Source organism: Galleria mellonella, unplaced genomic scaffold (assembly GCF_026898425.1).
Source record: "Galleria mellonella isolate WM207_F2 unplaced genomic scaffold, CSIRO_AGI_GalMel_v1 utg778, whole genome shotgun sequence".
Classification (NCBI taxonomy): domain Eukaryota; kingdom Metazoa; phylum Arthropoda; class Insecta; order Lepidoptera; family Pyralidae; genus Galleria; species Galleria mellonella.
In genome coordinates, this window is record NW_026442150.1 from 351,353 (window position 1) to 367,499 (window position 16,147).

The 16,147-nt window shown below is 42.0% G+C and overlaps 1 protein-coding gene across 3 annotated transcripts in view; it reads left to right on the plus strand.

Annotated features, from left to right (window-relative positions):
- LOC113523152 (insulin-degrading enzyme) overlaps positions 1–16,147 on the plus strand; it is a 29,472-nt gene that overhangs the window by 4,517 nt on the left and 8,808 nt on the right. For all 3 annotated transcript variants that reach the window (XM_052901267.1, XM_052901268.1, XM_052901269.1), the window contains exons 5-20: positions 204–325; positions 522–691; positions 981–1,103; positions 1,820–2,022; positions 3,784–3,869; positions 4,356–4,470; positions 5,468–5,605; positions 7,259–7,380; positions 8,780–8,864; positions 9,578–9,706; positions 11,063–11,145; positions 11,868–12,012; positions 12,778–12,933; positions 13,536–13,611; positions 14,555–14,681; positions 15,095–15,165. In XM_052901267.1, the coding sequence (XP_052757227.1) occupies positions 204–325; positions 522–691; positions 981–1,103; positions 1,820–2,022; positions 3,784–3,869; positions 4,356–4,470; positions 5,468–5,605; positions 7,259–7,380; positions 8,780–8,864; positions 9,578–9,706; positions 11,063–11,145; positions 11,868–12,012; positions 12,778–12,933; positions 13,536–13,611; positions 14,555–14,681; positions 15,095–15,165 (1,951 nt within the window). The remainder of the gene's footprint in view (positions 1–203; positions 326–521; positions 692–980; positions 1,104–1,819; positions 2,023–3,783; positions 3,870–4,355; positions 4,471–5,467; positions 5,606–7,258; positions 7,381–8,779; positions 8,865–9,577; positions 9,707–11,062; positions 11,146–11,867; positions 12,013–12,777; positions 12,934–13,535; positions 13,612–14,554; positions 14,682–15,094; positions 15,166–16,147) is intronic.

Below are 16,147 nucleotides of genomic sequence, written 5' to 3' on the forward strand. Positions count from 1 at the left end.
GCCCATCAACGTTTAGAAATCCTCGGAACGGTGAGGTCGCTCCGTGAGGCCTGTGAAAATCTTAGGAAGCTTCTGTGCTTCTGGGCGGAGCTGGGCTGGCTGTACTGGCCACGACTCATACGCACAAGGGCCCAAATGAGAGGCTAAGCGCGGGAAATAGAGTCCAATTTACATTACATTACATGATGGATGTCATGTCGCAGGAGAACGAGTACAACAAGTTCCTGTCAGCGCACGGCGGCTACTCGAACGCGTCCACGTCATCAGACCACACCACCTACTACTTCGACGTGTTGCCCGAGCACCTAGCCGGCGCCTTAGACATGTGAGTCTCTTACTAATATGTATAATACAAATTAAACCATCTCGAAATCCCAGACTACGATTGCCAATCTGGCTGCAAAGCTTGACAACTACTGGCAAAACCCCTCAAGGGGGAAGACTTATGTCCAGCAGTGGACAGCTGATACAATTAGCTTTTTGAAAACTATTAATAACTGTAAATCTGTCCGTGTGTCCAGTTTCGCTCAATTCTTCATATCGCCCCTGTTCACGGAGTCGGCGACGGGGCGGGAGCTGAGCGCCGTCAACTCTGAACACGAGAAGAACACCTGCCTGGACGCGTGGAGGCTGGACCAGCTGAACAAGAGCACAGCCTCGCCTGATCACCCTTACCACAAGTTCGGCACTGGTGAGTTGGGGGACGGCGGAAGCGATCGATTGGTTCGTCACTCAATAGCTTAGATAATCGATCGATTAAGTAATAAATCAATGGATCAGTTAAACTTTTGGTAATGTTTAAAGAGGGACGGTGATTCCCGTCCCTCGACTAATAAGTTTCCTTAGTCGCCTCTTATAACACCCACGGGAATGGGAGCGGTGGCCCATTCTATGCCGGAACCACACGGCATAAAAATGTTACTATTAAAAAATGCAAAATTTGAGTTTACTTAACTTTTTCATGTGTATATTTTCTCCAGGCAACAGGGAGACCTTGGAGACGATCCCCAAGTCGAAAGGCATCGATGTACGGAAGGAGCTGCTCAAGTTCCACCAGGAGTGGTACTCCTCAAACATCATGACCCTTGTCGTTTTGGGCAAAGGTACGCTGCACTATCGTGTTACTGCCTACACACATCTATGCTCGAATTACATATACGCACGCACGCACGCACACATGCGTGCACACACGCATCACGCACGGATACAAACACGCACAACCGTATCATCAAGATTTCTGAACTGAAGCGCCCCAACAATCGTGGCTCTTATACTTAAGTTTCAGAGACGTTTTCTCCCACAAACACTCAGGTTATGGAATGAGCTCCCTGCCGAGGTTTTCCCAAGAGACTACAGCATGGGGTTCTTCAAAAGGGGGCTAAAGAGGTTTCTTCAGGGTCGGCAACGCGCGCGTAATACCTCTGGTATTGCAGGCGTTCATAGGCTACGATAACCGCTTACCATCAGATGGGCCGTATGCTTGTTTGCCACCTCAGTGGTATAAAAAAAAGTTTCTACCGTGAAACAGTTGTGTTTGCATGGCTGTGTTTCGGTTTGAAGGGTGGGATATGGCAGTGAATTTACAGGGTACAGAGGAATAACACCCGAGTCCTCAGGAATGGCAACGCATGGGGGGTATCATGGGCGAAACAGTACACTCTGTTATATCCACGGTACTGCTCATGTCTATAGGCGACGGTTACCACTTTCCATCAGGTGGACCGTCAGCTTGTTTGCCATTGCTAAGTTGCATAAAAAGAAAACCTAAGTGACCCCCGCTATTATGACTATACTAATGTGACCCCCAACTGTACCCCAGAGTCCCTCGACGAGCTGCAAGCGACAGTGGTGCCTCTGTTCTCGGCGGTGGAGGACCGGTCGGTGGAGGCGCCCCAGTGGCCGGAGCACCCGTACCCGTCGCAGTTGCGGCGAAAACGTGCCTACTGTGTGCCCGTGAAGGATCTTCGGTCTTTATCCATCGACTTTCCTATCCCGGACACGAGGAAGCATTACAAAAGTGGGGTGAGTTTATTCAGCTAAACCCAAGATGTAGGGTTGGGTTTTCCATCGACTTTAAACAGTTTTGTTGCCTCTCACTGGACACTGCAAATTAAACAAGCATATGACCCAACTAGGCTCGGGGAGAAAGGGATTGCTAGTAATGGAGACTGAGAATCCCATTGCTAGCAATATACCCAACCAGGTCGACCTACACACGGTTCCCCCTGGAAACTATCATGGTTAATTCCTGATGAATTCATCATGATGGGCTAACTGGCCTGTTTTCATTCTCATCTATCACCCTTCACTGGTGCTCCGCCAGCGTATCCCGTTAGCGCAGGCGGGGCTACCATACCATATTCACTTATAAAAAAAAAAGACCCAACTAGGCTTATGCCCAAAAAGTGTTTGCAGATTTTGTCACAGTGAGGAAGAAACGCCGCAGCACTGAATGTGTCGCTGTAGCCCATTCGTACATAAACGATATATCTCCTTTGGAAAACACACTCTGTATCCTGAGGTGATAAAAACATCGCTACAAGGAACGTCTTAAAGTTCCCATCACTGGTAGCAATTAGCAGCGAACTTTAGAAAAGGGGCGAGCACAAAAGATCACGGAGAGGTCGCAGTGTCACAGGTTTTTTTGCCTGATAATAAATCACTATGAAATGTAGTATATTTTGGTATATAGATTTTTTTTTATACAACTTAGAATGGCAAACAAGCTGACGGCCCACCTGATGGAAATTGGTAACCGTCGCCTATAGACGTGAGCAGTACCGTGGACATAACAGAGTATACTGTTTCGCATGATACCCCCCATGCGTTGCCATTCCTGAGGACTCAGGTGTTATTCCTCTATACTTCTGTACACAGTCTATTTTCTATCCCGGTCAGTAAATATATGGTGACGGAGTCGCGGGTGAAAACTAGTTTATACAGTGTTACAGGCGTCCGTAGGTTACAGTGACCGTTTATTTATTTATGTATTTATTTTATTTGGAAAACACTACAGGTAATAATAAAAAATGTACATAGTTCATTATAGATATAAAAGCCATTGGACAAGATTGATACCCTAAAACGTGTGTTTGGGGGGGGGGGAGTGATTGTTAATAATGAAGGCCCCATTGCTAGCAATATATCTACCCAACCAAAGATCGACCATCTCCACGTGGTCCCCCTGGAAACCATCGTGCTGAATTCCAAGTGTATTCATCACGATGGCTAATTGACATCTCTTTTCATCCTCACCTATCATCCCTCACTGGTGCCCTGCCAGTGTATACCGATAGCGCAGGTGGGGTTACCATTCCATCATCACCCATTAAAAAAACCTAAAACTTGTTAACACAACATGAATGATACGCAGTTTAATTAACGTTAACAATGTTAATAGCTAATAAATAACAATTAACGTCGATTGCTTGGATACCTCTGTCCCATTCGTGTTTCTACCGTGAAGCAGTTGTGTTTGCATGGCTGTGTTTCGGTTTGAAGGGTGGGATATGGCGTGAATTTACTGGGTACAGAGGAATAACACCTTAGTCCTCAGGAATGGCAACGCATGGGGGGTATCATGGGCGAAACAGTATACTCTGTTATGTCCACGGTACTGCTCATGTCTATAGGCGACGGTTACCACTTTCCATCAGGTGGGCCGTCAGCTTGTTTGCCATTCTAAGTTGTATAAAAGAAAAATCTATATTTCCCATCAGACGGGCTGTACGCTTGTTTGCCACCTTAGTATTAAAAAATTAAGTTATTTTAATATGTCTACAGCCCGGCCACTACCTGTCCCACCTTCTCGGCCACGAGGGTCCAGGGAGTCTGCTGTCAGCTCTTAAAGAGAGGGGATGGTGCAATAGGTGAGTTCTTGAAGGCATATCATCATATGAGCCGTCTGTCCATAGGTCTCATTTCTGAAGGTTTAGTCAGTAGTTGCCAAGCTTGGCAAGCGTTTTTTTTTTTTTTTATTTATTCATATATTTAATTTATAGTTACAAATACAAATTTTTTTTTTGATGAGTGAAAATGGTATAGTAACCCCGCCCGCGCTAACGGGATACGCTGGCGGAGCACCAGTGAAGGGTGATAGATGAGAATGAAAACAGGCCAGTTAGCCCATCATGATGAATTCATCAGGAATTAACCATGATAGTTTTCAGGGAGAACCGCGATAGGTCGACCTGGTTGGGTATATTGCTAGCAATGGGATTCTCAGTCTCCATTACTAACAATCCCTTTCCCCCCAGGACTCAGTTGTTATTCTTCTGTACCCTGTAAATTCACTGCCATATCCCACCCTTCAAACTGAAACGAATTACAAGTTTTAATCCACATTTTTCTATCAGTTTAGTGGGTGGCACGCGTATTGGCGCCCGAGGGTTCGGCTTCTTCGGCGTGCAAGTGGACTTGACCGAACAGGGAGTCGAACACGTCGACGACATCATCTCCCTGGTGTTCCAGGTTGGTACTTTTGTATCTTCGAATATAAAACTATGCAATATGCGATTGAAATTGAACAATTATTCAAAATATTTCTTCAGGTTTTGAAATTTTTAAACTAAAGGTCAATTAAATTATGAAAATATAAGACTTTAAAAAGGAAATGGTATCAAATCGGTTGTATATTTTTTTGTTTGTTTCCTCATGTATCTGGCTACTTGTAAACCAATTTGGAAATTCTAATTTTTTCTAAAAAGATATATTTACATATTGGCTCCATAGTCTTTCTCTCTCTTTCTCTCTCTTTCTCTCGTGTGTGTGTGTGTGTTCCCGACTGAAGTATTTTTTTTTATACCACTGTGGTGGCAATCAAGCATATGACCCACTTTATGGTAAGCGATTACCGTAGACTATGAACGCCTGCAACACCAGACGCGCGCGCGCGTTGCCGACCCTGAAGAAACCTGGTACAGAGGAATAACATCTGAGTCCTCAGGAATGGCAATGCATGGGGGCTATCATGGGCGAAACAGTATACTCTGTTATGTTCATGATACTGCTCATGTCCATAGGCGACGGTTACCACTTTCCATCAGGTGGGCCGTCAGCTAGTTTGCCATTCTAAGTTGTATAAAAAAAAACCTCTTTACCCCCCTTTTGGAGAACCCCATGCTGTAGTACTCTTGGGAAAACCTCGGCAGGGAGCTCATTCCATAACCTGAGTGTTCGTGGGAGGAAACATCTCTGAAACCGCGCTGTACACGACCATTTAGGCCCTAGGATATGATGGTGAACTCGGGCCCCTTTTTCCCACTTGGATTGGGGCCCCCTAGTCTAGTTCCTACTCCAATACTAAACGATAACCTATGCTTTAATACTATCGTCATAGGAACCCTATTATCCTAATGTGGCCAGGGCCTCTAATAGATGAAAGACGGCCCTGGGTGAACTCCCTGTGGAAGGCGAGCCGTGTGTAGGTGTGTCCGTGTAGTTGTAACTGTGGTGTTGCTTGGGGCAGTACGTGGGCATGCTGCGGGCGGAAGGCGCGCGACGCTGGGTGTGGCAGGAACAGCGCGAGCTGCTGGCCACGGAGTTCCGTTTCAAGGACGCGCAGGAGCCGCGCGGCCTGGTCGCCGCACACGTGCACCTGCTGCAGGTCTCCGCGGCTACTCATCATTACACCTTCAGGAGCATATTCCTAAAAGGCCGGCAGCACACCTGCAGTGCCGTGTGCCTGCAGTGGTTGTTACCAGGGGGAAACTTTGTACAAAAGTCGTTTGCTTGGCCACCTCTGTCCCATTCGTGTTTCTGCCGTGAAGCAGTTGTGTTTGCATGACTGTGTTACGGCGTTGATATGGCGTGAATTTACTGGGTACAGAGAAATAACACCTGAGTCCTCAGGAATGGTAAGACATGAGGGGTATCATGGACGAAACAGTATACTCTGTTATGTCCACGGTACTGTTCATGTCTATAGGCGACGGTTACCACTTTCCATCAGGTGGGACATCAGCTTGTTTGCCATTCTAAGCTGTATAAAAAAAAGTGATCATGGGCGGCGATAGTCTCTTACCACCAGGTGAGCCGCATGCTCGTTTGCACCATGTGTTGTAAAAAAAACCTTACATGGAGTGACGACCTCGAATGCATTGCAGACAATCAGTGGATGCAGGTGGTGCAGGGCCGTTCCTTGTAACAGTCTATGGGAGAGGCCTATGCCCAGCAGTGGACGAATAATAGTCGAAATAAAGATGATGAGTTTTAGCTTGACAGTGTGACAACATCGCAAATACCTCTCAATTTTTATGGCACCGAGGTATTGAGGTATTACGCGCGCGCGCTGCCGACCCTGAAGAAACCTAGTACAGAGGAATAACACCTGAGTCCTCAGGAATGGCAACGCATGGGGGGTATCATGGGCGAAACAGTATACTCTGTTATGTCCACGGTACTGTTCATGTCTATAGGCGACGGTTACCGCTTTCAATCAGATGGGCCGTCAGTTTATTTGCCATTCTAAGTTGTATAACAAAAAAAAGTTCCAACGTTTCTGATTGGTTATTTAAAATGTGCAATTTAGGAAACTGGAACGTTAATTAAGTGGTAATCAGCATGCCTATAAGAGATTTGGCGATAAGGCCGCCCATTGTTTTTTTTTTTATTTTTGTTTTACTTTGAAAGGGAAACATACAATATCTAAAACATATAAAATAGTATACATAACCATAACATAAATCAGTAAAGTTTCCACAATAAACTAAACCAAATAATCGAGAGCAGATGATTACGATTACGATTACGCACGCACGCACGCACGCACGCACACACGCACACACGCACACACGCACACACACACATGTAAATATGTGCGTATGCATACACACACACTCACACACATACACACATATATATACTTAACAATAAAAAAAAGAAAACAAATATATCAATAACAATTTTAACATGATTTTTCCCAATCCAATTGTTGCCACTTTATCTTGCTTTTATGGAATTATGCGATTTAATGGCCTTGTGGTCCCGGCGTAAAGTAGTCACGACACCTACTGGAAAGGAAGGAGTGGCCTACCAGCCCCATTGCTGGCGATATACCCTGTCAGGTCCATCTCCACGTGGTCTCCTCTGGAAACCATCGTGCCAAACTCCAGGTGTATTCATCACGATGGACTAACTGACCGGCCTATTCATTCTCACCTATCGCCCGTCATTGGTGCCCCGCCAGCGTATACCGATAGCGCAAGCGGGGTTACCATTCCATTATTATTCATTTAAATAAAAATGTTTCTTTTTTCAGGAGTTCCCAATGGAGGACGTCCTGAGTGCATACTACTTGATGACGGAGTGGAAGCCGGAGCTTATCGACGAGTTGTTGGCGTTGCTCACGCCGGAAAATGTGCGAGTTGGCATTGTGGCCAAGTGAGTATTCAATCATTCGTTCAATCAATAATTCATGCGTTCAATCGACCAGTCATTCATTCAATCAATCATTCATTCTATCAATCGGTTTATTATTTACTACATTTTTACATTTTAGTGGCCATTAAGGCTGCGCACGCGACGGAAGCTTAAAAATAGAGTAACTTCTCCCGTTTTCCCAACATTTCCCTTCACTGCTCTGCTCCTATTGATCGTAGCGTGATGAAAAGTATACTATAATCTGCCCGGGAGTATGAAGAATAATTGTACCGAGTTTTGTTAAAATGCGTCGAGTAGTTTTTGTTTCTATAACGAACATACAGACAGATAGATAAAAATTTTACTGATTACATTTTTGGCATCAGTATCGATCACTAATCACCGCCTGATAGTTATTTTGGAAATATATTTCATGTTTAGAATTGACCTCTTTACAGATTTATTATAAGTATAGAAGATTTATTATTTTAATGCATGCATTCATGTACATAATATAGTTGTTACAGTGTTCTTATGTAGATTAAGTACATGAGCCCTGTTTGGGCGTAGCAACATTATGTTGATAGCTAGCTAATGTACATGCATTAGTGTCCATTTAGATGTTAGATTACATTTATAGTACATTACTGCACCGGCAAGCAACTGAGGCATTGATGGACGAACGTGCAAATGTGGGCCGAGGCGTAGCCGAGGCACACATACGTGAGTCCATCAATGCCTAGTTGTGGCCAAGGCTTGTATAGTACTTTTCTTAAACAATGCGCGTAAATCAAAAACACAATTTTACTTTTTAAGTTCAATGACGAATAACGAACAATAATATTTTTTTATGCGCCATAACGTTCCTTTGATTTTTTTTAATAAACAGTTTCTATTTGCAAGACAGTTCGAAATTTAAATAAAACCTTTTAGAAATACCTCCTTGGCAGCCATGTTTCGAAGTAAAAGGTCATTCCATTTTTAAATTACAGGTCAGATATGAGTTTACATAGTAATTTATCTGGCCGCAAAACACGACAGATATGGATTTTCATACAACTTTTGCCGGCCGCTGCCCGCATGTATCTGGACAGTACGGCAATTTTGATTTATTTCGAAAAAGACTGTCAAAATAATGCTCACATTTCCAAGCATGTTTGAGAAAACTACTTTTACATATAATTGCTCATTTTTATATAGATTTGTCATGCATGAATCAGTTAGGGTTTAGAAATGTTTTAAAAGGGACACTGTTGGTCCCTCTACAATTAAGTTCTCTTAGTCGCCTCCTACGATACCCATGGCAAAAGAAGGGGTGGCTCATTCTATGCCGGGACCACACGGAAAGTAACAAAATAAATAATCAATCATTCATATTAAACTAAATTTTGTTTTACTTTTTATAATTTTTTTTTTCTAGATGTTTCGCAGAAAAGTGTACACAGATAGAGCCGTGGTACGGAACCAAATACCTCCAGGAAGATATAGAGGAATCGAAAATAAAGGTATTTCAACCATAATACTAATATTTATTTATTTATTTATTCATCAGTACAAATATGTGTACATGGCGGACTTAATGCTAAAAGCATTCTCTCCCAGTCAACCATAGGCAAGTGTCAGAATACTCGAATGCGGTACTAGTAATTATTGATATACATACATACTAAAATTACATATATAAACGAATAAATATATATAAATAACAAATATACTTACACATATATGACATATACTATATTATACACGAAATTGAGAATAATATAAAGCACTTACTGCTCGGATAAAGATAAAAAGTGAGCGTGAACGCTTTTTTTTAAAGACGGTTTAGTCGGTAGTCTCTTAATGGCATCAGGAAGCGCGTTCCAGAGTCGTGAAGAATGTAGGAGAAAAGAGTTTGAAGCGTAACCAGTACGGTGAGAGGGGACAGATAGTTGGAGAGTATTATTGGAACGAAGGTTACGTTCGTGATATATAAATATAAAAGTGAGTTTGTATGTTTGTCAGCGTTCAGCGTCTTAACGACTCGACCATTGTCACCATGATTCATTCAGATTTATAACAACTACTGAATTTCGTCTCCATACAATTTAACGTAAGCTAGGCGCTAAGGCACTATAAGGTAACAAACAAACTCACTTTCACATGTATAATAGTAAGCATTTACACGAGCAAAGCCACAGGAAATGGCTAGTAATCAAACAAATTGTCAATACAGGAGTGGAAATCAGTGAAGCCGTGCCCTGAGCTTCGGCTGCCTCCCCCCAACGAGTTCATACCGTCGAGACTGCAGCTGGAGACGGCCGACGACCCCACCATCGACGCCATCGCGCCTTCCATAATCAAGGTATTTAAAATTAATTTAATAAATTTAAAACCAGAGGGAGACTTTGTACAAAAGTCGATTGCTCGGGTACCTCTGTCCCATTCGTGTTTCAACCGTGAAGCAGTTGTGTTTGCATGGCTGTGTTTCGGTTTGATATGGCGTGAATTTACTGGGTACAGAGGAATAACAATAAATAAATAAATAAATAAAACACCTGAGTCCTCAGGAATGGCAACACATGGTGGGGTATCGTGCGCGAAACAGTATACTCTGTTATGTCCATGGTACTGCTCATGTCTATAGGCGACGGTTACAAGTTTCCATCAGGTGGGCCGTCAGCTTGTTTGTCATTCTAAGTTGTATAAAAAAAATGGAATGGTAACCCCGCCTGCGCTATCGGTATACACCGGCGGGGCACCAGTGAAGGATGATAGGTGAGGACGAAAGCAGGTCAGTTGGTACATCGTGATGAATTCATTGGAATTCACCACGATAATTTTTAGGTGAAACGTGTGAAGGTATATTGCTAGTAATGGGGAAATTAGATCCCATTACTAAATAATCCCTCCCTTTATTTTTTTATTTATTTATTTAACACTTTATTGCACCAACATAACATGATTTGTTGAACAATTTTCAATACGTATAGTGTAGTACAAAAGGCGGTCTTATTGCTAAACAATCTCTTTCAGACAACCTTTGGGTAGAAAGGATTAAAGCATAAATAGGTAGGTGGCGCGTTAAAAAAAATAGATTTGTAAAAAACAATATCTTTAAATTAAATCCCAACTAAATTGTCTAAAATTAGCCGACTCATTTTTTTTTATCAGTGTTCTATATACTTACGCACACAATGTATCTTGACGTATCTATATTTAATTATTTAATAAATAAAATGAGTGTTTACGCATTAAAACGATGCATAAATTATAAGACAAAATAAATATAGAAGTTATAAAGGAATCACTCGTAACTATTTGACACGCAAAATTGTATGAAAAAGTTGAATCGCTTTTCTCGAAGCATTTGTATGAAGACACTCTATCAATATAATCTCTAAGTAAGGTCTTAACATATAAGTGGGAAGCCTATGTCCAGCAGTGGACAGTTAACGGCTGATTTTGATGATATATATATATATATATATATATATATATATATATATATATATATATATATATAATAATTTATGTAAATATTTATTTTACTTTCTGCTTAGCACTACCACTGCCCACTCACTACTTGCTATGCCACTGTGTTAGGTTGATTGGAAGAGATCTCTTTTAGAGATAAGTTCGCCTTTGCTATTAACTTATTGTTGTTACTGTATGTTTTAGTGCAATAAAGAATATATATATATAAATATTCCGTTCGCAGGACACTCCGCTGATGAGGTTGTGGTTCAAGAGGGACAATGAGTTTCTGCTGCCAAAAGCTGTCATCACATTCGACTTTGTCAGGTATGTAAAAATATATTGTTTTTATTAATACTATATAGATAATAGAAGAGGCACAATGCTGAGCCACCTTAGTTTTTTTTATACATTTTAGAATGGCAAACAAGCTGACGGCCCACCTGATGGAAAGTGGTAACCGTCGCCTATACACATGAGCAGTACCGTGGACATAACAGAGTATACTGTTTCGCCCATGATGCATGGGGGGTCCAAGCGTTGTCATTCCTGAGGACTCAGGTGTTATTCCTCTGTGCCGTGTAAATTCACGCCATAACCCACCCTTCAAACCGATAATTAGAGCAATTACAAAATCACACTTTATTTTCAAACTACAATCATTTTCGTTAATGTAAGAAATGAAACTAATAAAATAATATCGAATAAAACTAGAATTAAATTAAAACAATATCAGCTAAGACTCGAGACACAACGATCCGTTAAAGTCGCGCGATGTCCGACAGACGAATGTGGCCCCACTTCCTTTCATTATCGCTCGCAACGTTTTGTCAGCGCTCCCCTCCATTTTTTGCGCTTGTGTCTCGAGTCAATAGAATGTCTTTTTTTTCTATTTTGCGCCGACATATATATATATATATATATATATATATATATATATATATATATATATATATATATATATATATATATATATATATATATATATATGGTCAAATTTCGACCATTGGGCGACCAGTAGTATATTAAATGAATATTGACCATTCCAGTCCCCTGGCGTATGCGGACCCGCTGAACTGCAACCTGACATCGGTGTGGGTGCTGCTACTCCGCGACAGCCTGCAGCAGTTCGCGTACGCGGCCGAGCTGGCCGGCCTCCGGTGGAGTATCGGCAACGCCAAGTACGGGCTCAGTGTGAGTTCACGTGGCTCCAGTTGGACTCGGTCTGGTCCCGAGTGGCCTATGTTTGGTGGCAGTTAGGTTTACAATGGCCTATGTTTGTCATTACATAGGTCTTGTAATGTAATGTAAATTGGACTCTATTCTTAGCCTCTCATTTGGGCCGTTGTGCGTATGAGTCGTGGCTAGTACAGCCAACCCAACTCTGTCTGGAAACACAAGCTTCCTGGGATCTTCACAGGCCTCACGAAGCGACTTCACTGTTCCGACGATTTTTTAGATAGGTCTTATGTAGCTATGTATGTTTTTTTTTAATGGATGGTAATGGAATGGTATCCCCACCCGCCCTATCGGTATAGACCGGCGGGGCACCAGTGAAGGATGATAGGTGAGGATGAAGCAGGTCAGTTAGCCCATCGTGACGAATTCAACAAGAATTGTTCACGTGGTTGTCGACCTAATAGGGCATATTGCTGGCAATGGGGCTGTCAAACTCCATTGCTAAAAACCCCTTCCCCCTCCCCCCCACCCCCGATTTGAAAGGTGGGATATGATAGTGAATTTACAGGGTACAGAGGAATAACACCTGAGTCCTCAGGAATGGCAACGCACGGGGGGTATCATGGACGAAACAGTATACTCTGTTATGTCCATGGTACAGCTTATGTCTATAGACAACGGTTACCACTTTCCATCAGGGGGGCCGTCAGCTTGTTTGCAGTTCTAAGCCGCATAAAAAAAAAAACAAAACCGCGTTTTAATATTATATTCTCTTTGCAGGTAACAATAGACGGGTACGATGATAAGCAGCACGTGTTATTAGATAAAATTATTGACCACATGGTCAACTTCAGGGCTGACCCCAAACGCTTCGAGATTATGAAGGAAAACCATATTCGCGGCATCAAGAACTTCGAAGCGGAGCAACCCTATCAGGTATAGAAAGAAACATTTATTTATTTAACACTTTATTGCACCAGAAATATAAAAATACCAGAGGGAGACTTTGTACAAAAGTTAATTGCTTGGGTACCTCAGTCCCATTCGTGATTCTACCGTGAAGCAGTTGTGTTTGCATGGCTGTGTTTCGGTTTGAAGGGTGGGATATGGCGTGAATTTACAGGGTACAGAGCAATAACACCTGAGTCCTCAGGAATGACAACGCATGGGGGGTATCATGGGCGAAACAGTACACTCTGTTACGTCCACGGTACTGTTTATGTCTATAGGCGACGGTTACCACTTTCCATCAGGTGGGCCGTCAGCTTGTTTGCCATTCTAAGTTGTGTAAAAAAAATGCAACAAAATCTACTGTACCAAACTAGATGCAGTTTACACAGTTGTATTCCCGAAGGTCTAATTAAAAATCTGCTGTATGTTTGTTCTTTATTGTACACAAAAGGTTATTAAAATAAAAAAAAAAAAAAACACGTAATAGTGCACAAAGGCGAGACAAACCCCAATATGTTTCATCTCGATACGCCATCTAGACGCAATGTCTACTGTACCTAAGCATTTTTTTTTGTTTGTTTTCGCAGCACGCAGTGTACCAGCAAGCGTTGTGCCTCTCCGACATCGTATGGACAAGATGTCAGCTTCTAAACGCCGCTCAAGGTATGCCGTCCAAAATGAAAATAAATAAATAAATAAAAACACCAACTTCGAGCGCGCCAAAACCGTTTTGTTTTTAATGGGTGATAATGCAATGGTAAACCCGCATGCGCTATCGGTATACACTGGCGGGGCACCAGTGAGGGATGATAGGTGAGGATGAAGCAGATCAGTTGGCCCACCATGATGAATACACCTGTAATTCAGTTAAATGATTTCCAGGGGGAAACCGCGTGGAGACCGACCTGATAGGGTATTGCTAGCAACCTGATATTGCTAGCAATGGGGCTAGTAAATCCCATTACTAACAATCCCTTTCCGTCTGAGAACTAAAGTGTTATTCCTCTGTACCCTGTAATCTCACTGCCATATCCCACCCTTCCACCACTTGGTCGTGTGGTCCCGGCATAGAATAGGCCGCCCCTACCTTTCCCGTGTGTGTCGTAAGAGGCGACTAAGAGAGGGCGAGGGACTGGCTAACATCGGTTGCCAATGCGTCTGCAAAGTGTGGAACTACTGCAAAACCCTCCAAGGGGGAGGCTTAATTTTTTTTTTATAGGTGAAAATGGTATGGTAACCCCGCCCGCGCTAACGGGATATGCTGGCGGAGCACCAGTGAAGGGTGATAGATGAGAATGAAAACAGGCCAGTTAGCCCGTCATGATGAATTCATCAGGAATTAACCATGATAGTTTCCAGGGGGAACCGCGAGGAGGACGACCTGGTTGGGTATATTGCTGGCAATGGGATTTTCGCTCTCCATTACTAACAATCACTTTCCCCCCATGGAGGCATATATTTAGCAGTGGACAGTTAAAGGCTGATGATGATGAACATGATGAATAACAGTTACCTCTGTTATCATCAAATGTACAAAGGCGAGCTTAACTCCACAAGAGTTCTCGTTCAGCAACAGGCAAATTTAATTCCTATTCCGCTCCATCAGAAATGACCGCTGAACAGCTGGATGACTTCGCGTCTAGGCTGATAAGGAAGGTGCACGTGGAAGGGTTCATATTCGGCAACGTGACCCGCGAGAGGGCGCTCAAGATCGCCAACAATCTGGAGAACAAGTGAGTTTTCATATGTTTTTTATGCAACTTTAAATGGCAAACAATCTGACGGCCCACCTGATGGAAAGTGGTAACCGTCGCCTGTAGACATGAGCAGTACCGTGAACATAACAGAGTATATTGTTTCGCCCATGATACCCCCCATGCGTTGCCATTCCTGAGGACTCAGGTGTTATTCCTCTGTACCCTGTAAATTCACTGCCATATCCCACCATTCAAACCGAAACACAGCCACGCAAACACAACTGCTTCACGGTTGAAACACGAATGGGACAGAGGTGCTCAAGCAAACGACTTTTGTACAAAGTCTCCCTCTGGTGCTGTATGTACTGAATGTTTCACGCAGACGGAGCTGCGGGAAACGACTAGTTTAAAGCTTAAATAAATCAAATAAATGTTGTATCTGTTTTCAGATTGCCGAAGGACGCGACCCCTCTGTTGGCTCAGCAATTACTATTGCATAGAGAGATTGAATTGGAGAAAGGTGAGTTATTTATTTATTTATTTATTCATTAGTACAAATATGTGTACATGGCGGACTTAATGCTAAAAGCATTCTCTCCCAGTCGACCATAGGCAAGTGTCAGAATACTCGAATGCGGTACTAGTAATTATTGATATACATACATACTAAAATTACATATATAAACGAATAAATATATATAAATAACAAATATACTTACACATATATGACATATACTATATTATACACGAAATTGAGAATAATATAAAGCACTCACTGCTCGGATAAAAATAAAAAGTGAGCGTGAACGCTTTTTTTGAAAGACGGTTTAGTCGGTAGTCTCTTAATGGCATCAGGAAGCGCGAGTTAGACTCGATATCATAATATACTTATTTATTCGTCATACCGTCATACTCGTGAACGGGTACATCTAGTATATACACTGTTATGTATTATGCTTGTATATATAATACAATAAATTAATGTCAAGGGTCCCAACAAAATTGGTGGTACCATCCTGTAGAAGCACACTTTCCCATAAAAATTGTTATTCGATGACAATTAAAATTTATAATGAAATACCAAAAAAGTATACGAGAACTCGCATTTAGAAAATTTAAAGATTCATTAAAACATCGGCCTGTTGAGGAGTCCTTTTACAGTGTGCAAGAGTTTTTGATACAAAAAGGTAAACAACCTACTTGTATTACCTGTCGTGTTACAATGCACCTGTCATCAATACTCCATGATTTGACAGTGACATTTCTTTTTTTTTTATTGTTGACAAGTGTCTGACGTTTTTGATGTATTTTTTTTTTATATAACATTTCGAATTTTAATGACTTATTTATTAAAATTTATTCTTTTTAAGTTTTAATATTTGCGTGGCTAATTATGGCGAAATATGAGGACTTATTGTAACATCTATACACTTACCATGTTTCTTGTAAATAAATAAATAAATATGTCTATAATAGTGCTCATGTCTATAGGCGACGGTTAC